At 57.2% G+C, this 22,016-nt stretch overlaps 3 protein-coding genes across 5 annotated transcripts; 2 read left to right on the plus strand and 1 right to left on the minus strand.

Moving 5' to 3' along the window:
• Nucleotides 1-2,174: 2,174 nt before the first annotated feature.
• Nucleotides 2,175-5,331, minus strand: TRIR (telomerase RNA component interacting RNase). Its single transcript, XM_067733438.1, has 3 exons — nt 4,891-5,331; nt 2,917-2,994; nt 2,175-2,612 (listed from the first exon to the last, which is right to left on the minus strand). The coding sequence occupies exons 1-3, from the start codon at nt 5,239-5,241 to the stop codon at nt 2,505-2,507; spliced, it is 537 nt and encodes a 178-aa protein (XP_067589539.1). The 5' UTR covers nt 5,242-5,331; the 3' UTR covers nt 2,175-2,504.
• Nucleotides 5,332-6,311: 980 nt separating this feature from the next.
• Nucleotides 6,312-12,917, plus strand: GET3 (guided entry of tail-anchored proteins factor 3, ATPase). The gene is made up of 7 exons (XM_067733436.1): nt 6,312-6,921; nt 7,733-7,880; nt 10,625-10,773; nt 10,866-11,016; nt 11,764-11,871; nt 11,963-12,160; nt 12,575-12,917. Exons 1-7 carry the CDS (start codon nt 6,761-6,763, stop codon nt 12,704-12,706), a joined length of 1,047 nt encoding a protein of 348 aa, XP_067589537.1. The 5' UTR covers nt 6,312-6,760; the 3' UTR covers nt 12,707-12,917.
• Nucleotides 12,918-14,373: 1,456 nt separating this feature from the next.
• On the plus strand, nt 14,374-21,114 carry BEST2 (bestrophin 2). 3 transcript variants are annotated; one of them, XM_067733431.1, is made up of 10 exons: nt 14,374-16,453; nt 16,748-16,996; nt 17,145-17,239; nt 18,079-18,312; nt 18,408-18,562; nt 18,903-18,980; nt 19,152-19,304; nt 19,392-19,472; nt 19,668-19,822; nt 20,290-21,114. In XM_067733431.1, the coding sequence occupies exons 1-10, from the start codon at nt 16,443-16,445 to the stop codon at nt 20,711-20,713; spliced, it is 1,635 nt and encodes a 544-aa protein (XP_067589532.1). In that variant the 5' UTR covers nt 14,374-16,442; the 3' UTR covers nt 20,714-21,114. The 3 variants fall into 3 exon arrangements, with proteins under 3 accessions (XP_067589532.1, XP_067589531.1, XP_067589533.1); XM_067733430.1 differs by having other exon boundaries at nt 19,392-19,822; XM_067733432.1 differs by lacking the exons at nt 14,374-16,453; nt 17,145-17,239 and having other exon boundaries at nt 16,861-16,996; nt 19,392-19,822.
• The last annotated feature ends 902 nt before the right edge of the window (nt 21,115-22,016 follow it).

Consider the following 22,016-nt stretch of genomic DNA (forward strand, 5'->3'; position numbering starts at 1 on the left):
TGACTTGCCCAAGATCACACAGCAAACAGACACCAGAATAGTTTGAAGCTGGGACTGTGTGACTCACCAAAACCTGAATTTGATTCTCCTCCCTCTTCAGACTTTCCCCAGGTCAGGGTAGGTGAGCTCAGTGAAAGGAGGTGCTGGGACGCCATCAGCTCCCTCTGCCTCCTGATACTCCAGAATAGAGGCTGAGCTGCTGCAGGGGCGACCTACTTCTCCCACTTATGTTTCTTTTTAAAGATCCAGAGGCTGTGGGTGGCTTTGAGGGAGGAGGAGGTAGAGTTGGCTCCATTGGCTTCCTATGTCCTCTCCCCCACACTACATCCCCAAGGTTAAAGTCACACTTGGGCCAGCTCAGCATCCTGAAAGTAGGAGGGAGACCATTGAGATGATGTGGAAAATAAACCAGACAAGCCTTACAGTGTGTTAGCAGGAAGTGAGGGGGGACATGTTGCCTGTTCCAAAGGCTGTTTGCTCACTCTTCAAGCCGGGCGTGGTTTCAGCTCAGGGTCTTTGCACCTGCTGTTCCTTTAGCCTGAACACTCTTCCAAGAACCATCTTCACTGCCTGCCCCACCTCCTTCGGGACTTGGAACAAATGGTGTGGCCATTCCCGACCAATTTAAAGTTATCATCTCTCCCATTCTCATCACAGTCCCCCTTTCATGCTTTTTTCCCCCGCCACAGAATGTATAAACATGTGGTGTTCTGTATTTTGTTTCTTGTCTGTTTCCCCCAACCAGAATGTTCGCTCCACTAGGACAGAGAGTTTGGTGTTTTCGTGCTCAGTATTTGGGATGCCCCACGCTCCACAGGCTGAATCTGGCAGTGTGAGGCTGGGTAGGTGCTACCTCAGCCCTCCTCCCCCTGCCTCTACGGGTGGTGGAGGGCCAAGCACATGGTTACCACCTGATCCTCAGAGTCATGATGCTCCCCTGTTGTAAGAGGGTTGGGAGCCTGGCCCTAGGATGGGCAGGAGTGCCGAGCTGCTCAGCATTCGTGCCTGGGAAGGCCTGGGAGATGGGCCCACAGCTGGGGGGCCTAGATGTTGCTCCAGGTCTAATAGGTTTGAAAAGGGGTCAGGAGGCAAGGGCATCTTAAAATATTTGTGGGCTCCAGGGAAAGCAGGCAGCCAGGCAGCCTTCAGCTCCAGCAGGATGAGCAATGAGGCCAGGAAGACACAAAAGTACAAGGAGTACTAGAGGGGCACTAGGGGCATCAGGTTTCCTTTAGGATACCTTGTCCCCTGATATATCAACTGTCATGTTCTGCAAGGTGGGACAAACAAGCCCCTTCCCTGGAAGGGCTACAGGTAGCTGGCAGGACAGAGCAGCCCCACGGGAATCCAGATCCTAGCCCTCTTTACTTCCTCCACTGCCAACACCCCATCACCTCCCCTTGCCTGATCATGGCCTGGCCTCCTCCATCTCCCAGGTTCTGCCCAGACCCCTTCAGCCAGAGGGATCCTGTTAAGACATACTGAATAAAACACATCATGTTGCTCCTTACCTCACAACCCCCCCAAAGGTTTCTCACCCTAGCACACAAGGCTCTGCATATAATCCACCCATGCTCCTCACTCAGCCGGCTCCAGTCATAGGGGCCTCCTCAAAGCTGCCCATAAGGGCCAGGCACTCTCCCTGTCTTTATGCTGGCTGTTCACTACCCCTGGGACAGGCTTTCTCACCTCCCTCAGGACTCTGGTCAGATGTGTCAACTAAAATAGACCCCTCCCTGCAGCCTCTATCCTGTCCTTCGCAGTCACCTCCCAGAACGGCTTCCCCCTTTCATCTGTGTCTGTTTTCTTCCACAATGGCAGGGATCATGCATGGTCTGTTCTGTTCACTGCAGCAGCCGCAGGGCCCAGAAAAACCCAGGCACACCAGAGGTGCTCAGTGTCTTCTGATTTGAACAAACTGACAGCTTTGGCCCAGCCCAAATGGGACTGTGAAGGGACACTGAACAAGAACACCCAACAGTGGGGGGGAAAGTCAGGGGTGAGACCTGAGGAGAGTTCAGGCCTACAGGAAGTGATGCACCCTCGTTCTCCCCCCACACCCTCCCAAATCCCTCCCTCACTGGGCCAGATCCAGGCTTTGGTGGGTGCAGTGCCAGCCATGAGGGGAGGGCTTAGGTTGGAGAACAGCAAAGAAGGCAAACCAAGCACACAGCTCCAGCACTAGGTCAAGTTCTTTACTTCCCAGAAGTGATGGCTAAAGGGAGGGAGGAGAGGATGAGAAGAGGAAGACAGAAAGAGCCAGAGAGAGGGAGGAGCTGGGAAGACAGGGGACAGTAAACCACTGTTCTATGAAGTCTCAGGAGACAAGTGCTCAAGGTAAAAAAGAGTCCTGGAGAATCGTCCGCAGCTGCGGCAGCTGCAGGAAGCATCTCGGTTTCCTTCTGTATATAAGTCCTTGGGGGAAAAAGGCTGCCGCGCTGCCGCTGCATTAAATAGTTATGTACATCGCAGAGTCCCAGGCCGTGGGCAGGCAGGGAGGGGGGTCATTTCACCAGGGGCCGAGTTTTATCATCATCGCCGCACTGGTGGGCTTTGTACTTTTTCACCTCTGCCATGTACTTGGCCCATGCATCACCTTTACTTGTTAATACCTGTTGGGGGGAGGGGAGGGACACACGGGGGTTGGGAAGGAGATGCCAAGGAGGCCAGGAACCAGGGTCAGGACTGTCCTGAGACAGCTGACCCACCCACAGAGTCACCGCAAAGGTCTTGGGTGTGAGGTAAAGATATGGAGAATCAAGTTATCTGGGAACTTTGTTGAAAGCCCTCCTCCCCCACCCAGTACACCCATCCAAGGGCTAGATACTGAGGAGGGAGGGACAGGGCACCTGGGCCAGGAACTGAGGCTGGAAGGAAAAGGCAACGTGGGCAGCCCCCCACACCCAGCCTGCTCACCTCATCCTCCGTCTTCTGCTTCTTGGCTACTATTCCCGTCTTGAGGGCTAGTTTGTTCCCGCCTCTGCGCTTGCCCACCTGGGTGAAGGGACAGAAGACTGCAACGGTTACAGGAGCCGGGGCCCGCCCTTGGCGGCGCTGAGGCCCACTACACCTTCCTAGCCCGGCCCGGTGGCCCGTCCCGACGCCGCGCCCAGCTCCACCAGCCGGCCGACCTGCGCAGCAATCAGAGAGGAGCACACGCGACTCAGCGCCTGCCCTGGGCCCATGATGCCCAGGCAGTCCTGGGCCCCCAGGCTGCCCTCCCAGGGAGAGAAAAGAATTCCCACATCGGTGGGGACGAGCACTGTCCTCACCCTCCCCTAGTAGAAACCACACAGACAGCAACAGTTCCCTTTATTGAGCACTTACTGTATGCTAAGCCCTGTGCCAAGTGCTTTGGATATACTATCTACTTCCACTTTCACAGTCACCTTACGATGAAGGTTACCATCCCCATTGTAAAGATGAGGAAACATCTCTGAAAAGGAGAAGCCTGTACCATGGATCATGCCAACAGCAAACAGTGGAGCTGGATTCTGGGTCAGGTGTGTCTAGGCCAGAGCAGCATTCTTAACCACCAAGCGACACTGTTCCCCTACACGTAACCGGGCCTGGCCTCTTTGCAGGTGCTCCTGCAAACAGCCCCTTGATGAACAAATGAAACAGGCAGCGACAACTACTGCTATTCTCACTCACAGAGGGGCACTCGGCCTCCACCCAGTTCTCACACCAGCCCAGGTCCTGCCACTTCCCCTTCCTCAAACATAAGTCTTACTCTGAACTTTCATCCTGGTCTTCTGTTTTCTCCCACACACTTGAGGGTTTCTTGTGCCCCAGGGGCTGCAACAGGCTTTACAGACATCCCATCCCTATCCCTCAGCCAGGCATTAAGTGACCTGCGCTGTTGGGACTATTCTCACACTCATTTTTGACGGATGAAGAAACTTGACCCCCAGTTCGTTACTCTCACACCACACTTTTTTCTCCATACCACAGGAACTTGCTCTCAACACCAGAGACAAAGCAAGCTCAGAGTTGACAATCAAGGTAGGTACCATTTCTGTGGCCTAGAGTTTCTCAATCGCATATACTAGTGACATTTTGAACTGGATCATTTTTGTTCGGGAGGGGGAGACAGTTGTTCTGCGCATTGTAGGATGTTGAGCACCATTCCTGCCCTCTACTCATAAATGTCAATAGCACTCCCTCCCCCAGTTCTGACAACCAAAATATCTCCAGACTTTGGCAAATGTGGGGATGAGGTGAGGGGAATCGTCCCCAGTTGAGAACCACTGGTTTAGCCCTTCCTATAAGAAAGGCCCAGTGCTAATCACATCAGAAGATGCGATGATGCCCATTTTTACAAGCAGGGAAAATGAGGTTAGACCAGATCAGATGCCCCAGGAAAGCAGAGATGCCTGTCATAATCAACACAGCATACCCATCACCTAGCACACTGCCCAGCACAAGGTAAGGTGCTCAATAAATGGACACTGGACGAATGAGACTCAGGGAACTCAAGCAAATCTGCTAGGGTCACACAGTAAGCAGTCTGAGTCTCTCATCCACACAGCTCAGAGTCCAGACTTGACTATGCCCCCCATCCCCATAGTGGGAGATGGTCCCAGTATCCAAAGTTCGGGATTCCACTCAAACAGGAATCCTGGTATCCTGGTTTCCCCATTCTCGGAGCGCTGTTTCCAATGGAATTCCCCCCAACTCCCAGTTCTTGCGGGCATACTGCGGGGGTCCCCACCTCCGCCCCCAGACCTCTCTCGTCGAGAATCCAGTTTCCGAATCCTCAGCGGGTGACCCGGACGGCTCCCTCATCGGGGTCGGAGGGTGGACCTGGATCCCGCTCCCCTTTCTCGAGCCCGATTCCCCCTGCCAAGGAAGGCCCTGGTGCCCGCCCCCACCCCCGCGGCTCCTTACGAAGCTGAGCGTGGGGCCCGGGCCGCCCTTCCTCTTCGGATCCCCGGGACCCGCGGCGGCGGCGGTGGCCGGCTGGTCGGGTCGCTGCGGGCCCGGGGGCGGCTCTTCCTGCCGCTGCCGCTGCTCCTCCTCCATCTTCCGCTTGAACAGCTCCAGGAAGCTGCCGTCGTTGGCGAACAAGTTCACGCCGCCCGACACCGGGCTCGAACCCGCGCCCGACACTTCATCATCCCCGCTCTCGGGCGACGTCCCGGGCCCGGACTCAGCCCATCGGCTCCCGCCGCCGCCGCCGCCCGCGGGGCCCGGCGCCTCCCGGCCCGGAGGTTCCGCCCGTCTCCCTCGGGCAGCCATTTTGTCGCCAGGTACCTCGCAAAGGATTCCGGGAAGGCCGCTCCGGGCCCGCGCTTGGCGCCAGACTTGCCTCGTCCCGGGCAATGCATGCCGGGAAGACCGGTCTGGCCCTCAGGCATCCGCAGTGGAGGCGGGGCATGAGGGGCGGGGTGAATGATGAGTAAGGTTTGACGCTACGCGCCGGCGGGCAGACGCCCCGCCCCGCCCCGCCCCCGCCTCCGCCCCGCGGTTGGTTATAGCCCTGCTAGACTCCCGCAGGCGTTACGCAGAGATAGTCTCTTCCGGAATGAGACTATTGTCTGCGCCTGGGGCTGTAGCGGGCTCTCGGAGTGAGGTTCCCGCTTGGGACTTAGGGGCGTATTAGCTTTTCGGGGCTAGAATCCACTTCTGGCACCAGGGATAATCTCAGTGAGGGGTGGGACCTCGCCTGAGGCTGTGTGCTCAGCTGACATCTCGGAAGCTGGGTCCCTAACTAGGACTAACTAGAGGGCATATCTAGCCTGGGCCCCCAGAATAGAAATAGGGGTGTCTCTGGATTGGGTACCTGTCTCTGGGGTGGAGCTTTTATTTGGGAATAGAGACACAGCTGACTCCAAGGAGCGGGGATCCCCATTTGAACGTCAGGGTATTATTTTATGTGCTAGAGTACTCATGAAACCGCGGATATTTCTAGGTTGGAGTCTCCACCTATGAGTATCCGCTAAGGGCCTGGGACCCAGCCTGTATTCCTGCCCAGGGCAGAGTTTCAGAGAATTGGCTGAACTGGAGTTTCCCCTCGGACAGAGAGCAAACTGGAAGGAGGTTTTCGGGAACAGGGTCCCTTCTACGACAAGGAGCGCAGTTGCAAGTGTTGTCCCTGCCCTGTCCTGTCCTGCATGGGGGCTCAGGGCTCACTGGACAAGGATCTGCGGACCTCGCCCACAGCAGCCCCGGGACCGTCTCCAGCCAACTTATCGGTTCGTTTATGATTGGTTTGCGTCAGGAGCCCGGTGGTTCCCAGCCAATTGAATAACAGAAGAGACGGGCCTGAGGCGGTGTTGGAACCCAGGTTGGAGAATAGGGGGGGAATGATCGACATGAAGTTGAGCCTATGGGGTCAGGTCAGGGTGGACCTCGGATCTAACTTCTTCAAAAAGGTATGCAGTGGGTGTTTGGCCGGTTGCTAAGGAGAGGTTGGCGGCTACCGGGACCTGAGAGTGATTGGTAAAAGTAAGAAAAGATGTAGCCAATGAAAGGAGTGCTGCAAGACTTAGGGGCCAATCAGTAAAGGGGAGTAACCTGGGATGTACCAATATGTTAATTAGGAAGGGGGAGTCTTTGAAGAAAATATAGACAAGAGGCTGACAAGCTGAACCTTGGAAGGGGAAGACGTTGGAAATATAGCTTCTATTAGCTCCTAAGAGTTAGGCCATGAGAAAATTGGTTCAATCTTCTAGCCTTGATGGGGTTGTGATAGGAAATTTCCCCTGTAGGTGCTTTGCATGGTGCGCTCCGCTTGATCACGTGAGCCGTTTCCAAGATGGCGGCAGGGGTGGCCGGGTGGGGGGTTGAGGCAGAGGAGTTCGAAGATGCCCCTGATGTGGAGCCGCTGGAGCCCACGCTTAGCAACATTATCGAGCAGCGCAGCCTTAAGTGGATCTTCGTCGGGGGCAAGGGTGGTGTTGGAAAGACCACCTGCAGGTAAGGAGGCTGCGGTGGTGGCCAGGAAAACGGGTGGGATGTACCACAGGGCGAAGGGGAGGCCAAGGACCGGGTCTTCCACCACCAGCCGGGCAGGAGGGCTGGGCTGGGGCCTTCTGGGTTGTACTCTTCGGAAGTTATCGGGAGCAAATGGAAGCTACCTCCTGAATGCAGGCCTGTTCAAGGGCTGAACCACATTGGATCCAGCGCACGGGAGCCTGGAGAGCGTTTAAATGTCCCAATCAGCTAGACTGTACCAGAGTGAGCCCAGAGTAGGGGGAGGGGCACCGGGGCGAACTATCCTAGTCTGGTGAACCTTGCCATTCTATGCCCACGTGGGGGTGGGGGTGGAAGGCGGGAGAGAGGGCACATGATCAGACTACCCATTCAGCTGGGAAGAGGGGGAGGGGTCCCCGGGGCAAATTACCCTGGACAAGTGGACTGAACTATCGAATTTAGCAGGAGGTGCAAAGGACCCCTTAGTTTAGAGTTGAGGGAGGGGACACAGGGTCGAGTTGGCTGGATAGCTGGACCATGTTACTTTGTGCCAGCAAGGAAGCAGGCATCAGGCGGGACGGACACATTCAGCTGAACCTTACCACTATATAGCCAGCTGGAGGGCTCAGTAGGTGAGGTCTGATAGGGTCCCTCTGCAGGGATTGAGGCTTGATCCCACAGTCATCCGTACTCTTCTCTCAAGGCCCTTGCTGATCCAGGTCCCCTGCTCCCGGGACCCTTCTTCTCCCCATGCAGACCTAAGGAGCAGAGCCTAACCCTTCACTTCCCACCTTTTGGCCTTTCCCTTGCCCAGCTGCAGCTTAGCAGTCCAGCTATCCAAGGGGCGGGAGAGTGTTCTGATCATCTCCACTGACCCAGCCCACAATATCTCCGATGCATTTGACCAGAAGTTCTCCAAGGTGCCTACCAAGGTCAAAGGCTATGACAACCTCTTCGCCATGGTGAGTGCAGCAGGGCTTAGCCCCACCCCCCCCGCCCCAACTCTGGCAAAGTCACCTTCAGGCCTTTCCTGTGAACACCCACCATCAGTTACCATGTCCTGCCCATTCTCCATCCTCTGTCTCTCCACTTTCACTCCTTCTTCAGCATACCCACAGGGGAACGAGTGAGGAACGTTTGTGGAGCAGAAAAGAAGCCAGAGTGACTGGCGCTTAGTGAGCAAGGGAAGGGAGGGAGACATCAATCAGGACCACATGGTGTAGGACCTTGCAGCCCACTGAGATCAGTTTAGCTTTGTTTCCAAGTTAATGGGAAGCTGTTTGTTTTAAGCAGAGTAATGTCATGGCCAAATTTGTTTTCCAGAAAGTTCCCTGTAGCTCTCATGCAGAAATTGGATTGTAAGTCAAGGATGGAAACAAGGAGACTGGGACAGTGACCAGGCTAGGAATGATGGCAGCCCAAAATTGGGAGGAGGGGTGAGAAGTGGTCAAATTTGGGATGTATTTTGGAATTAAAGCAATTTAACTGCTTGTTTGTAATGGGTGAGAGAAAAAAATGAATTAAGCATAAGTACATGTCTTGGTTATCTCCCTGGGCAGCTGAGGTGGGGAAGACTGGGAGAGGAGCAGGTTTAGAAGACCAAACGTCAGGAATTTTATTTGGCCACAGTGAGACCAAGGTGCCCACTGGTCATCCAAGTGGAGACATCAGGACAGCAGCTTAGTTATGTGAACCTAGAGCTCAGAGGAGGTTGGCATTGATTTGAGAGTCATTGTCCCAAGGGTGGTATTTAAAGCTGTGTGAGTGGAGGAGCACGTGAAAGAATAGAGAGGCCCAGAAACAACCCCGGGGGCACATCAGCATTTAGGGTCCAGCAGAGGAGGAGGAAGAACCATTGAAAGAGGCCGAGAAGGAGCCACAGGTGAGGTGGGAGGAAAGCCAGAGAGTGTGGGCTCCTAAGCTCCAGGAGGACAAAGGGACTAGGGCAGAAAGGTTGTCGGCTCTAGCAGGCACATGAGTTTTAAGCAGATCACCCTGGGAATGGGGGCAGAAGCCTGCCTGGAATGGGTGAGCTGAGGTGGACACAATGATCACCATGATGGGAGCAGAGAAATGAGCATGGCCATCTCTGGAGGGAGAAGGGAATGAGGGTTAAGGAAGGCTTTTCTGAGGAAGGAGATGCTAGAGCATGTTTGTTTGCTGCTGCACATGCTTCAGGGAATTCCTCGGTGGTCCAGTGGTTAGGACCCTGGGCTGTCACTGCCAAGGGCCCAGGTTCAACCCCTGGTCAGGGAACTTAAGATCCCACAAGCTGCGCGGTGCAGCCGAGGGGGTGGGGGGAAGCTTCAACTGGGAGGGACAAGTGATATTGCAGGAAGGAGTGAGGATGCCGGCTGAGGACGGGCCTCAGGCAGGTGTGAGCTCACTCCAGCGCACAGACTCAGGACTTGGGCTCTGCCAGGACCAGGGGCTTAGAAGGAATGTGGGGGGACTGGGGCGTTTCCTGGGAGGAAATGAGGGTGTAGGCAGCCAATGGCTTCGCTTTCTCATTGAGACACAGGCGAGGCACAGGCCTCAGCAGAGGGTGAGGGACACACGGGCCAGAAGGGGTTTGAGCAGGGAGAAGATATGGCATTAACATTCCCATGGGTGGATTTTCTGGCTCGTCGAGTGCCTGTTGGAGACTTGTGATCAGGAATGGGGAGCAAGGTTGAGTTCTTCGTCTGGGATGTTCCCCTGATGTTCACCTTGGTGTAGCCATGCCAGCGAGCTGTGAATAAACAGGATGGGGCTTTTGCCAACCACAGAGGGAGAAGGGAGTGTTTGCAGAGGCATCTTGTGGAGACTGGGCTGGATAAGAGTGCCGCCCAAGAGGGACACTGACGGTGAAAAAGCGGGTAGAGGTGCGGGGATGAGGTGGCCCAGGAAGGTCTAGAATAACAGGAAGTGAGAAGGCTGGGGTCAGAGAGTGGCCTGGTGACTAGGAACAACCCATCAAGGGTGTGACTGTGGGGGGGTGATGTGTGGACAAGCTCCCTGCAGGGAAATGACCTCTGAGGCCAGGGAGTGGAGGGCTTCGCCACAGGAAACATGAATTCAAGTAGAAGAGGTGACAGGCGGGAGATAGAGAGGCAATGAGTGCAGGACGGGCCAGGGACCCCAGGCTTGGTCATCCCCTTCATGGAATCTGCATCCATGTTGAGGACCTACTCTGTGCCAGACACTTCCAGGCACTGGGGACACAGCAGTAAACAAGACAGAAAAACCCCTGCCCTTGTGGGGCCAGCATTCCGGTTGGGGAGACAGGCGAAAAACATGCTAAGTAAACCATGTGAGGAGAGGCCAGATGTTAAGAAGAAAGGAAGGCAGGGCAGAGGGGGCTAGGGCTGCACTGTTAGATTGGGCGGTCAGGGATGACTCATGTTAGAGGAATGATCTGGAAGAGGCCACAGGCCCGGGTGGGGGAACAGCCCGTGAGAAGGCACTGCAACGCACTCTGGCTTCCCTCTGGGACACTGAGCACAGTTGGCGATTTTCCATCTGCTTGTGAAAGACTTTAACAATCTGTGCCACCACCCGAGACCTTAAGCGCCTAAGGGAAGGGCCAGGGCACCTCAGAGGTCTCCCCAGCTGTGACCTGGTGAAGGGCTGTGCTCAGGGCACCCCACAGGCTCCCTCGGGCTCCGTGCCCAGGTGGGAAGGCTCCAGCAACAGCAGCCTGAGTCTTGACCCTCTCGGCCCCCAGGAGATTGACCCCAGCCTGGGTGTGGCGGAGCTGCCGGACGAGTTCTTTGAGGAGGACAACATGCTGAGCATGGGCAAGAAGATGATGCAGGAAGCCATGAGCGCCTTCCCAGGCATCGATGAGGCCATGAGCTATGCAGAGGTCATGAGGTCAGGCCCGGCGGGGACTCTGGGTGCCCGGTGCTGCCTGGGGCTAGGGTGGAAGAGGGGGCAGAGCGGGCCTGATCCTCATCTCCCCACAGGCTGGTGAAGGGCATGAACTTCTCGGTGGTGGTGTTCGACACAGCGCCCACAGGCCACACGCTAAGACTGCTCAACTTCCCCACCATCGTCGAGCGGGGACTAGGCCGCCTCATGCAGATCAAGAACCAGATCAGCCCCTTCATCTCACAGGCAGGCAGAGCCCCAGGGCATCCAGGAGTCCCCTGAATCAGAGTGGGCCCCCAGACCCCAAGATGTGCAGAAACAAAGGCATTTCCCACATATGCTCTCAGTCAGCGCTTCCCAATGGATGGGATGGATCTTCACTGCGGGGGAACCGTCCCCCCTACTCCACAGCACCCAGTGTCCCTGCCTCCACCCGCTGAGTGCCCCAGACAGAGCTTGAAAGCACATATCCCAGAGCCAGATGGCCCGGGTTCAAACGCTTTGCACTCTGGTGTGACACAGCTGTGTGACCTCCAGTCACTTCCCCTCTCTGGGCCTTATCTGTCAAATGGAGAGCATGCGAATCCCCCCATGGGTTACTATTAGCACAACATGACAACCCTGATGCCGTCACACTTTTGCACTCCACTGACACCTCCTTGGTTGTGTGTGGTCCCCCGGCGGGGACCTGTGCCTCAGTCACATTTGTGGGGCCCTTACTGTGTGCCAGACACCGTTCCAAGCACGTGACATGTCATACAGCACAACAGCTCTACACATGAGGAAACTGAGGCTCTGGGAGGTCAAGCTAACCTGGCCACAGTCCCGCAGAAATGGCAGAGCTAGGGTTGGACCCCTGCGATCTGCTCAAGGGCCCACACCTTTAACCACTGGGAGGTGTCAGGAGTCGTCCCCCGGGTATCTAGTGAGCCCAACCCAGGGAGTATAATGTGCCCCAGGTAAACCATGAGCCCTCTCACATCGTCCCCACAGATGTGCAACATGCTGGGCCTCGGGGACATGAACGCAGACCAGCTGGCCTCCAAGCTGGAGGAGACACTGCCTGTCATCCGCTCCGTCAGTGAGCAGTTCAAGGACCCTGTGAGTTGCGGTCCAGGCGGGCGGCGAGAAGCTCAGGGGAAAGAGACAGGGCTGAAATCTGCCCCTCCCTGTCCTGTCTTGGATCCTGCAGGAGCAAACCACCTTCATCTGTGTGTGCATTGCTGAGTTCCTGTCCCTGTATGAAACGGAGCGGCTGATCCAGGAGCTGGCCAAGTGCAAGATCGACACGCACAACATCATTGTCAACCAACTCGTCTTCCCTGATCCCGAGAAGCCCTGCAAGATGTGTGAGGCCCGCCACAAGATCCAGGCCAAGTACCTGGACCAGGTGCGCACACCCACCCTCCCGCCCAGCCCTCGTAGCTCTGACCCTGGAAGCTGGGGTCCGTCCCAGCCCAGCCAAGGCACTGCTGACCTTTTACTGTATTCTCTGACCTTTTGCTCCAGCCCACCTTCTGTTCCTCGCCCCAAACCCCTGCCCTTCACCCACTGCTTCAGACCTTCTGATTCTGGCCTTCATAGACTGGCTGGCCTGGCCTAGATACCTCTCACCCTGGGGAGTGGGAGGTCCAGCCCAGTGGTCTCTGACCTCACTGGCGCCACTCCCACCTATGTCCCTGTGAAGCCCTTGCTCATATTCTCTCCCTGACTCTGGGAGACCCTTAGCCTGACCCTTTACGTTGATCACATTCTGTCCCTGCCCTGTGGCCCTGCTGCCTTCTGCCCTCTACCCCTGCCGCAGATGGAGGACCTATATGAAGACTTCCACATTGTGAAGCTGCCACTGCTGCCCCATGAGGTTCGGGGGGCGGACAAGGTCAACACCTTCTCTGCTCTTCTCCTGGAGCCCTACAAGCCCCCCAGTGCCCAGTAGCACCACCACCAGCCCCAGCTGCTGCCATTTCACACTCAGCCGCCACCCACCGGGGCAGAGTTTGCACAAAGTTCCCCCATAATACAGGGGAACCACTTGGGGGAAGGGAGGCGGGGAGGGGGTCTTTTCCCCCTGGTGGGGCTGGGGGAGCTGTAGCTGCCCCCGCACCTCTCCCCGCCTCTCCTCCCTCAATAAAATGATCTTAAACTACTGTGGATGTTGACATGGTGGGGTTGGGGCCTAGTACCTCCATGTACAGTTGCAAAGGTTGTACACTGCACAAAGATGTCACATCCAGAGAGGCATAGATGTATGTTTAGGTCCCTCACAACAGAGACCTAATAGAGATGTGTGTTTATTGTGGTAATTTTGGAAGGAGGGTTCTTCTGTAAAGGGGTGCCTTTTTCTAGCTCTATATGGGTAAGGGTGTCCTCTGGGGCTGTAAAGCCTGGAGTAGAAGAAAGGGGCATCTGCCCACTTCCTTCAAGGCTCAGAGCGTGGGAACGGGGAGGCCCCTTGGCCAGCTCCAGGCTGGTGGGGAGCGGATTAGGTCGGCAGCAGGCCCAGCACTGCCTGCTGTTTGGTTTGGGAATTAGTGGGCACCCTGGGCAGAGGCTGGGCCTGCCAGACTGCGGATTAACAGTTTCCACCCCCACCTCCCAATTCCTGTTACATGGAATGGCCTCAGCCCCTCCCAGCACAGGGCTGCAACAGGGGGGCTGATTAAGGGGCAGGATGACAAAGGACTCAGGCTGGACGGGCCCTGACGTCCTGTCCTGCCCCCAGAGCAGCCTCACTGAGTGGCCTGCTGCCTGTTTCCTGAAGTTTGAGCTTCAGTCCCCGTATTCCTAAAATGGAGACAGAAGTGTGGCCATTCATAGGGCCATGGCACAAATTCACCTGACCCTGGAAGGGTTAGCAAACCAGCCGGAAAGGCATAAAGCAGCACCCCTTCTCTCCTTCACTCCTCCCTCTGCCACTGCCTGGACAGTCACGGTCATCCCCAAGACCCAGGACTGGCATGACCTTGGGCGTTTGCAAGTTCCAAGCTGGAGCTGGATGGGGATGGCGGGAGAAAGGGGGTTACTAAGGATATGCATGAGTCAGGAAGTGGTGTTCAGACAGTGCACACCCAGGGTCTAGGCGTGCCAGGGTGTGTGTGTGAGGGGAATGCAACCACGAGCCTAGACGTGTCCCCCCAGTTCAGTCAGGTGTACACAAACCCATGTGGGCACGCCCACATTGAGGAGGTGCTTGTAAACGAACATGGCAGTGCAGCCCACGGCAGGACCCCAGGCTCCGAACCAAACTGCCTGGGTTCAGATCCTAGCTGTGCCATGAACAGACTGTGCGTCCTCTGAGCCTCAGTTTCCCTACCTTGATAGCGGGAATAAGGAGCACAAACTTCACATTTCCTGCTTTTGAGGACACAATGAAATGAAATAGGTAACGCCTTTACAGTGGCCCCAGGCATGTACCTGCCAAGGTCTATTTGTTACTATTCACTGTAACAATTAGTAAGCATGTGAACTAGCCTGGGCAACCCGCCTCTGCCCCAGCCCGGGTTAAGCAGTCAGAAGTATGTGGGGACAGTGAGCTGGAGGAGGGGAGATGCGCACAGGGGTCGATGGGGGCTGTGGAGGGGAGGGCTGGCTGCAGCATGTGAGGATACATCCAAGGGAATAGGGGCCTCTGGTCAGGTATGGAGCCCATCAACCTGAAGCCTGTCCCCTCCCCAGTTCCCGTAGCTAGCAGCATCACCCCTCATCCTCTTTTATGTGCTGTCCAGCAGCTGGACGGCAGAGGCACAGGTCCGAGTACAGCCAGCCCGAGCTGGTTCCTAACTACCCCGGGCTGGGCAGACACCTTCCAGGTTAGGAACACTGCGTCCTGGCTGGCCAGACCTTCGCGTGCAGGGTCGAGCGGAGCCATGTGCACTCCTGGTGCTGGGGTGGACTTGAGAGGCTCAGGGGCGCCCCAGGGCACCCCTCTTGGAGCTGAAACCCTGAGCAACTGCCCCTCCCACACTGGGCTATGCATTCAATGGTGAAGATGGAGGGTTGTTTGTGCCAGGCTAGAGTGCCCCCTTTGTAGGTGTGTCTGTAAAGGGAGAACATCTGTCCTGTATCCATGCCAAATGTGGAGACAAGGTTTTGTGTCCCTAAGCTTGTGTGTTCATGACAACGCCCAAAGTGTTTGAGACCCAGGGTGTGTGTGTGCCTGCCCGTCGCCGCCCGCAGTGAAGGGGTGTTGAGGAGCGTGTGTCTTACGTATTGATGTACAAATGAATGCAGGTGAGTTTCATGAGGGGTTATGGCCTGACTCCATCTGGATGTGACCCTCTGGGTCTGTGGGACTGTTGGGAGGGGTCGATGTTGTATGAGTGTGTCTTTGCTACATTGGCATATCAAAGGGACTCCCTAGGACCCGGCTCTGACCCCAGGACTGTGTGCTGCTGTGCTCCTGCATCTGGTGTGTGGCCATGGTGTGTTTTTGTGCAGGGGAGATCAGGAATAAATGTCTGCTACCTCCCTCTGTGTGATGGCTCACGTGTGAAGGCATTCTGGGGTCGGGCTGGGGTCTGCACTTGGCTGGTTGTGTGACCTTGCGTGTGTCTCTATTACATAGTATGATCATGAAGGAATTCAGGGTGCCTGGGTCCCTGCCCCTGTGTTACTGGGTGGCTGTTTGGAGCACTATGTGGGTGCCTGAGAGCTGAGAGCCTGGTGGGTTAGGGTCCATCTGCTTTATATCTGCGTATGGGGGTGGGGGGCTAAGTGTTGTCTCTTTGGTGACTCTGGAAGTCTTTGTGCCAGTGCGTACTGCTTTCTGGGTCACCGTGGTCGTGGGAGGCTGTGTTGAGGAAAGCTGAATTTGTGTCTGGGTCTATGGTGTGTGTTTCTAGGTGCGTCTTTGTGTGTGATTACAGGTGAGTGTGGAGCGACCCAGACTCACGGAGCAGTGTGTGTATATGTCTGGGTCTGGTAAAGACAGGGTTCCTGCCCCCTCCCCCAGGTCTAGGTCCAAGATTTCTTGGATCTGCCAGTGACTGACTGGGAGACTGGACAGGAAGGAGCTAAGGAGGACAAGGTGAATTCCCCACCCCCTGCCCCAGGTAACAAACTGATGAGACTTCAAAGTTCTGAGGCTGCAACTGAGGGGGGAGGGCCAGGGAGGGGCCACCCACGCCCACTCCCCAGCCCCCTCCCTCACAGAATCTGGCTTCAGCCCCACCCAACCCTGAAGCCCGTCCTTTCCCTGTCCCTGAGTGTCCCTGAACCAGCCACCAGGTGAGAAGGACCCAGGCCTGGGGGAATAGGGAAACTTGAGGACGAGTCGGGTCTGCAGGCAAGAATCTGAGTCCTCAGGGTAGGGTTGGAGGGCTCAGAAGGCTAGAGGGGAATGGACAGAGGAAAGGTCTAGGTGGATCCAGAAGAAGGAGGGGGCAGAGCCAGTTCGATTAAGTGGGAGGGGGATAGGCTGGGGCAGCTGTGCAGGAGACGGAGCCAGCCTGAGGCTGAGGGGCTGTGGGGGAGGACCTGGGGCCTGGAAGCTTGGGGATCTGGCTTTGGAGGGCTTCAAAAGGAAGTGCAGGGGAGAGAATGGGCCGAGACTGGGTTAGGGGAGTAGGGGGAGGGAAAGCAGAAGTGGGACTTGAGGGAAGGAAGTCAGTTGGAGCCCCGGGAACATAGAAACTGAGGCGCTAGGGACTCGGGGAGCGGGGGAGAGGCTGTAGATGGCGTCCAGGTAAGGGGTATGGGATCAGAGCGGGCAGCTCGGGTTAACTCGGTGGACCAAGGGCCTTGGCGGTGGGGGATGAACGGAGAGGGCCTGGGGAGGTCGGCGCCGGACGCTGGGACCTGGAGTCGAAGGAAGGGAGTGGCCTGCCAGAGGGCCTTGGGGAGGAGGGCTGGGGGCTAGGGCAGGACTGAGCAGGTGGGAGGGGACGGGAAGCTGAGCCAGAGCCGGTACCGAGGAGGTGGCCGGGCGTGGAAAGTGACGCGGAGCTGAGTCGTCCCCGCACCTTTCTACCCTCGCCAGCAGCCTTCCAGCCCGGCCCGGCCCCCCATTCCTCGGCCCCCAATCCCGGGTCCGGTCCAGCCCCCTCTCCTTGGGCTTGACCGGCCCGGGCGCCGCGATGACTGTCACGTACACAGCTTGCGTGGCGAACGCGCGCTTCGGCGGCTTCTCGAAGCTGCTGCTGCTGTGGCGCGGGAGCATCTACAAACTTCTGTGGCGCGAGCTGCTGTGTTTCCTTGGGCTCTACATGGCGCTGAGTGCCGCCTATCGGTGAGGCGGCCCCGGGAGAGGGGGGAGGGCCGGCCGGAGTGGGGGCGTTTGGGGAGGGCTGCGGGCCGGCCCCGGAGGAGGTGCTGGAAGGGAGACCTGCAACTGGGGACCGGGGCTCGCCCGTGATCCCGCGCCCCCTCCCTCGCAGCTTCGTGCTGACCGAAGAGCAGAAGCGCTACTTTGAGAAGCTCGTTCTTTACTGCGACCAGTACGCCAGTCTCATCCCGGTCTCTTTTGTGCTCGGTGCGTTCGCGCTCCTGAGTTCCCCATTCCCTTCATCCTGAGAAACCCATTGCCATTCATGCCTTTTGGAGACTCCCATTCCTGCCTTTCTGAGACGCCTCCCCCATCAAAGCCACCCCCCCACAAATCCCCATTTCTGCATCCTTTAGGCCAAGTATGGCCCCAATTCCTGAGACCTTGTATGTCATCTGGTCAGAGGGTCCCCTGAGGTGCCCCCAATGAGAACTCCGTGTCATGCATAGGCTTTTATCCCTGGTCAACTCAGGGACTCCCATCTGTGTCTGCATGGGATTACTAGTGCCTCCCCTCACATGTACTGAGCCCCAGGGACCCCCATCCAAGAGCCCCACATGACTCCCTCCTTTCAAGTCCAGCCTGAGGGGCAAGGGACTCTGACAAGTCCCAGCTCCCTGTCCTCAGTGACTTCACTTGACCTCAGCCTTCCTCCCACCATTCTGGGCCCACAAGGATGGGGTGACCAGCCTGCCCCAGGTTCCCTGACTTAGACACCATGCCCAACCCCTTCACACATCCCTGGCTCCGGGGCTCCCTGTGGCTTTGGTGACAACCTGCCTGTGGGCCCTCTGTCTCCACCTCTACACGGAGATCCTAATTTCCCATCCCAGGTGACATCCAAGTAGCCAGGGTGATCCAGCCTGGACTGACCTCAGGGCTGAATCTCCAGGTTCCCAGCTCAGGTGGCCCCACATGGTCTGGGTATCCAGCCTACCGCATGTTCCTGATGAAGACCCTATGTCACTCCTCTTCCCATGACCTGGGACCCCAAACCCCTGGCCCTAGTGTCCCAACTGAGTCTCCCATTCCCGGCTCTCCCGCAGGCTTCTACGTAACGCTGGTGGTGCACCGCTGGTGGAACCAGTACCTATGCATGCCCCTGCCCGACGCGCTCATGTGCGTGGTGGTCGGCACAGTGCACGGGCGCGACGAGCGCGGCCGCCTCTACCGACGCACGCTCATGCGCTATGCAGGACTCTCTGCTGTGCTTATCCTGCGCTCTGTCAGCACCGCTGTCTTCAAGCGCTTCCCCACCATAGACCATGTGGTGGAAGCAGGTGAGGCTCCGGCCAAAAGGAACGCGGGTGGTGGGGGGGCGGGGGGGCGCAAAGACTGAGGGTGGGGCAAATAACCCCCGACCTCGCCCCTCCAGGGTTTATGACCCGCGAGGAGCGCAAGAAGTTCGAGAACCTGAACTCATCCTACAACAAGTACTGGGTGCCTTGCGTCTGGTTCTCCAACCTGGCGGCGCAGGCTCAGCGCGAGGGCCGCATCCGCAACAACGGCGCCCTTAAGCTGCTGCTGGAGGTGGGCTCTCCGGGTGGTCACTCATATCAAATACCAGGGAAATTGTACCCCACGCACCCTGAGGTTGTGTGTCTGCCATGCGCCTGCCACAAGGCGGATCCCAACCACCCTTATCTAGCAGCCCCCAGGTGTACACTTAAATCTCTATGGGGCGGCTCCTAGGTGCATAGTGCTCCTAGGCGTACACTCACCACTAAATACTCTCCCTGAAGTCCCTAGAAGCACACGCCCGCCTCCCACCAGGTGACCACTCACCTCCATCCCAGGTACACCCCCCCCACTTAATCCCCATGTGTGAGCTCACTATTCAGGCCCCCTCATGACGTGTATCTGCCTCCAGGAGCTGACTGTGTTTCGGGCCAAGTGTGGGATGCTCTTTCACTACGACTGGATTAGCGTACCCCTTGTCTACACCCAGGTAACCCCGCCGTTATCCCGCGTCAGAGGCCCTGGAGCGTTGGTCTCAAGGAGAAACTGAGGGCCAGCTAAGACCCCATCACAGTGACTCGCGATCCTAGCTCTGGTCTCTCCATGACCCCCCAAGGCCCAGAGAACCCTGAATTGGCACTCCGTCCTGCCCCTCCCCCAGGTGGTGACCATCGCTGTGTACAGCTACTTCCTGGCCTGCCTCATCGGTCGCCAGTTCCTGGACCCGGCGCAGGGCTACAAAGACCACGACCTGGACCTGTGCGTACCCATCTTCACCCTGCTGCAGTTCTTCTTCTACGCGGGCTGGCTCAAGGTGGGTGGGGCCCCAAGGCCAGGACTCCAGGGGTGGAGCGGGCAGGGGTTTTCAGTTCTCCACCTACCTCTCCTCTTACCCACTCAGGTAGCTGAGCAGCTCATCAACCCCTTCGGAGAGGACGACGATGACTTTGAGACCAACTTTCTGATCGACCGCAACTTCCAAGTGAGACTCTCTCGGTTAAGACCATCCCTGGGCTCCCAAAGCGGCCCTGGCCCCACCCCTGCTAAGACTCGCTCAGACATCGCCCCTGATCCATCCTTCTCTTTGGTCACCACACTCCTACCCGTCCAGAGGGGTCCACCCTTCGGTGCCGGCGCTGTTCCATGCCCACTCTTCCCCGCGTATCCTCGCCCGCAGGTGTCAATGCTGGCCGTGGACGAGATGTACGACGACCTGGCCATGCTGGAAAAGGACCTATACTGGGACGCAGCTGAGGCTCGCGCTCCCTACACCGCTGCCACCGCCTTCCTGTTGCAGCAGCCCTCCTTCCAGGGCTCCACCTTCGACATCACGTGAGCCAGTGGGGATGGGCGGGGCCTCTTGGGGGCGGGGCTCATGACTGCGGGGTGTATCTGATTGAAGGGGCTGTGGGTGACCAGGTCGGGGCTAAAGGCTACACCCTGGAGATTCGGGGCTAAGAGCTAAAGTCATGAGGACTAGGACGGGTCAGGGGTCAGGGATCCGGGTCAAGGTCTGGGACCCGGCCACTAACTGGGGGCAGAGCTAAGGGCTACAGTCTATGAGGACTGGACGGGCCAGAAGCGATACCAAAGGACAGGCGGCAGGGCCCCAACTTAGCCTTTTGAGGCCTAAGTTTGAGCATAGCCAGAGCCAGAGGATAAGGCCAGGCTCTCGGGTGAGGAGCCAAGGTCTTTTGGGATAAGTGGGACAATGGGGTGGAAAAGCAGTGTTCCTCGGTCCCAACTCTGTTGATGAAGAAGAGAGAGGCCGCAGCGCTGACCCATTGTCTCTTCCGCAGGCTGGCCAAGGAGGACATGCAGTTCCAGCGGCAGGACGGCGTGGATGCGCCGCTGAGCGACGCACACGGCGACTTCCTGCAGCGCCTCCTGCCGGTGGGCGCGGGCATGGCCGCTGGAGGCCTGCTGGGCCGGCGTCTGTCTTTACTGCGCCGCAAGAACAGCTGCGTGGCGGAGGAATCCACAGCCGCCAGCTGCGCATGCGCGGGCGCCCCTGATGGCGCGGCCCCAGAGTGCAGTGGCAGTGACGCGCTGCTACCCTTAGGCCTGCTGGAGCCGGAGTCTGAGCCCCACGCTGGCCGCGAGCCGCCAGCCCCCAGGCCACCCGCCGAGCCCTTCACCGTTGTGCCAATGCCCGGGACCCGGGGGCCGGCTCCACCCTGGGTGCCCAGCCCTATTGGCGAGGAGGAGGAGAGTCTAACCTGAGACCCTTGGACCCTGGATCCCCAAGGATAGAGAAAATGCCCCAACACCGCCCGCAAGCAGTGGTTTGGGCTTTATAAGCTGCCTGTGGACTCCGCCTGCCCGCTTCTTACCTGCCTGCGTCCCGCCTTTACGTTTGGCACAGAGGCTTGGAGCGCCTCCTGTGGGCCAGGCACTGCACTGAGGGCAGGGTATTCTTCCAGCATCTTTGAACTGTCGGTCCTTACCACCAGCTCTACTTCCTACCCGCCACTGCGTGAGAGTTTTTATCAGTGTGCCTTGCCTTTCTTCTTTCCTCAAATTGGACATATGAGTGCCCACCTCAATGCGCTGTGAGGATGAAATGAAATGTGGCTTTAAAGTGTTTGGTACATAATAGGTGCTCAATAAACTTTTAGTGTTTTTTTTTTACTCAACTCCTGCCCGGCATTTATGCTAAGTAAGCTTTAAGGAATCCTCCAGATTATTTGATGATGCCCTGCCCACTTCTTCCTAAATTCTCTCTGAAATGGCCCCATTAGTGCCCAGGGCTTTACTCATTCATCAATGTAGGACCCACGGTCCAAGGACCATAGCTTTCTCCTGCCAGCGTTTTTCTTTTTCTTTTCTTTTCTTTCTTTTTTTTTTTTTTTGCCACGCGGCTTGCGGGATCCTAGCTCCCCGACCAGGGATCGAACCCGGGCCCAAGGCAGTGAAAGCGCGGAGTCCTAACCACAAGACCTCCAGGGAATTCCCCTGCCAGCCTCGATTTATGCTTCTGCAAGTGACCCCTCTGCCTCAAGCCCCTGCACTCTCAGATACCCCTTCAGTGCTCTAGGTCTTACATCAGTCGTATGTAGGTGACTCCTGAATTTAGAAGTCCAGCCAGGATCCCTCCCCTGACTCGAGACCCAGAGAGCCAACTTCCTGCTTGACATCTGCATGTGGGGATCTCACGGGCACTTCGAACATAACATGCCCCCAAACCAGCTCCCTATCAGCTCCCCACCTGTCCCAACCTCTGTCAGCTTTGTCATTCCAGATGATGAGGACAAAACCTGGGAGTCACCTTCAACTCCTTTCTTTCATCCCCTCTCATCAACCCAGTAGCAAACCCCATCAGCTTAGTCTTCAAACTGTATCCAGAATCCAACCATTTCCCATTCCTCCAGGGTCCACACCCTGGCCAGAGCCCTATCACCCAACCACCCACCTGGACGAGTGACCTGGTCTCTCAGCTCTGGCCCTGACACCCCCGCAGTCTGTTCCTCCCATAGGAGCCAAAGGGAGCCTGTGACAACTTGAATCAGGTCATGTCGCTCCTTTG

Source organism: Pseudorca crassidens, chromosome 3 (assembly GCF_039906515.1).
Source record: "Pseudorca crassidens isolate mPseCra1 chromosome 3, mPseCra1.hap1, whole genome shotgun sequence".
In the NCBI taxonomy this organism is placed as follows: Eukaryota; Metazoa; Chordata; class Mammalia; order Artiodactyla; family Delphinidae; genus Pseudorca; species Pseudorca crassidens.

What these genes read in the sequence shown, in the direction of transcription:
- TRIR (XM_067733438.1), bottom strand. Translation starts at nt 5,241, where the DNA reads ATGGCTGCCCGAGGGAGACGGGCGGAACCTCCGGGCCGGGAGGCGCCG. An exon ending in CGGGCCCCACGCTCAGCTTC is followed by an intron (nt 2,995 to 4,890) that starts GTAAGGAGCCGC and finishes CCCTTCACCCAG; the next exon opens with GTGGGCAAGCGCAGAGGCGG. An exon ending in AGCAGAAGACGGAGGATGAG is followed by an intron (nt 2,613 to 2,916) that starts GTGAGCAGGCTG and finishes TCCCCCCAACAG; the next exon opens with GTATTAACAAGTAAAGGTGA.
- GET3 (XM_067733436.1), top strand. Translation starts at nt 6,761, where the DNA reads ATGGCGGCAGGGGTGGCCGGGTGGGGGGTTGAGGCAGAGGAGTTCGAA. An exon ending in AGCTATGCAGAGGTCATGAG is followed by an intron (nt 10,774 to 10,865) that starts GTCAGGCCCGGC and finishes ATCTCCCCACAG; the next exon opens with GCTGGTGAAGGGCATGAACT. An exon ending in AGGCCAAGTACCTGGACCAG is followed by an intron (nt 12,161 to 12,574) that starts GTGCGCACACCC and finishes CCCCTGCCGCAG; the next exon opens with ATGGAGGACCTATATGAAGA.
- BEST2 (XM_067733430.1), top strand. An exon ending in CCCGGTCTCTTTTGTGCTCG is followed by an intron (nt 17,240 to 18,078) that starts GTGCGTTCGCGC and finishes GCTCTCCCGCAG; the next exon opens with GCTTCTACGTAACGCTGGTG. An exon ending in TCTACGCGGGCTGGCTCAAG is followed by an intron (nt 19,305 to 19,391) that starts GTGGGTGGGGCC and finishes TTACCCACTCAG; the next exon opens with GTAGCTGAGCAGCTCATCAA.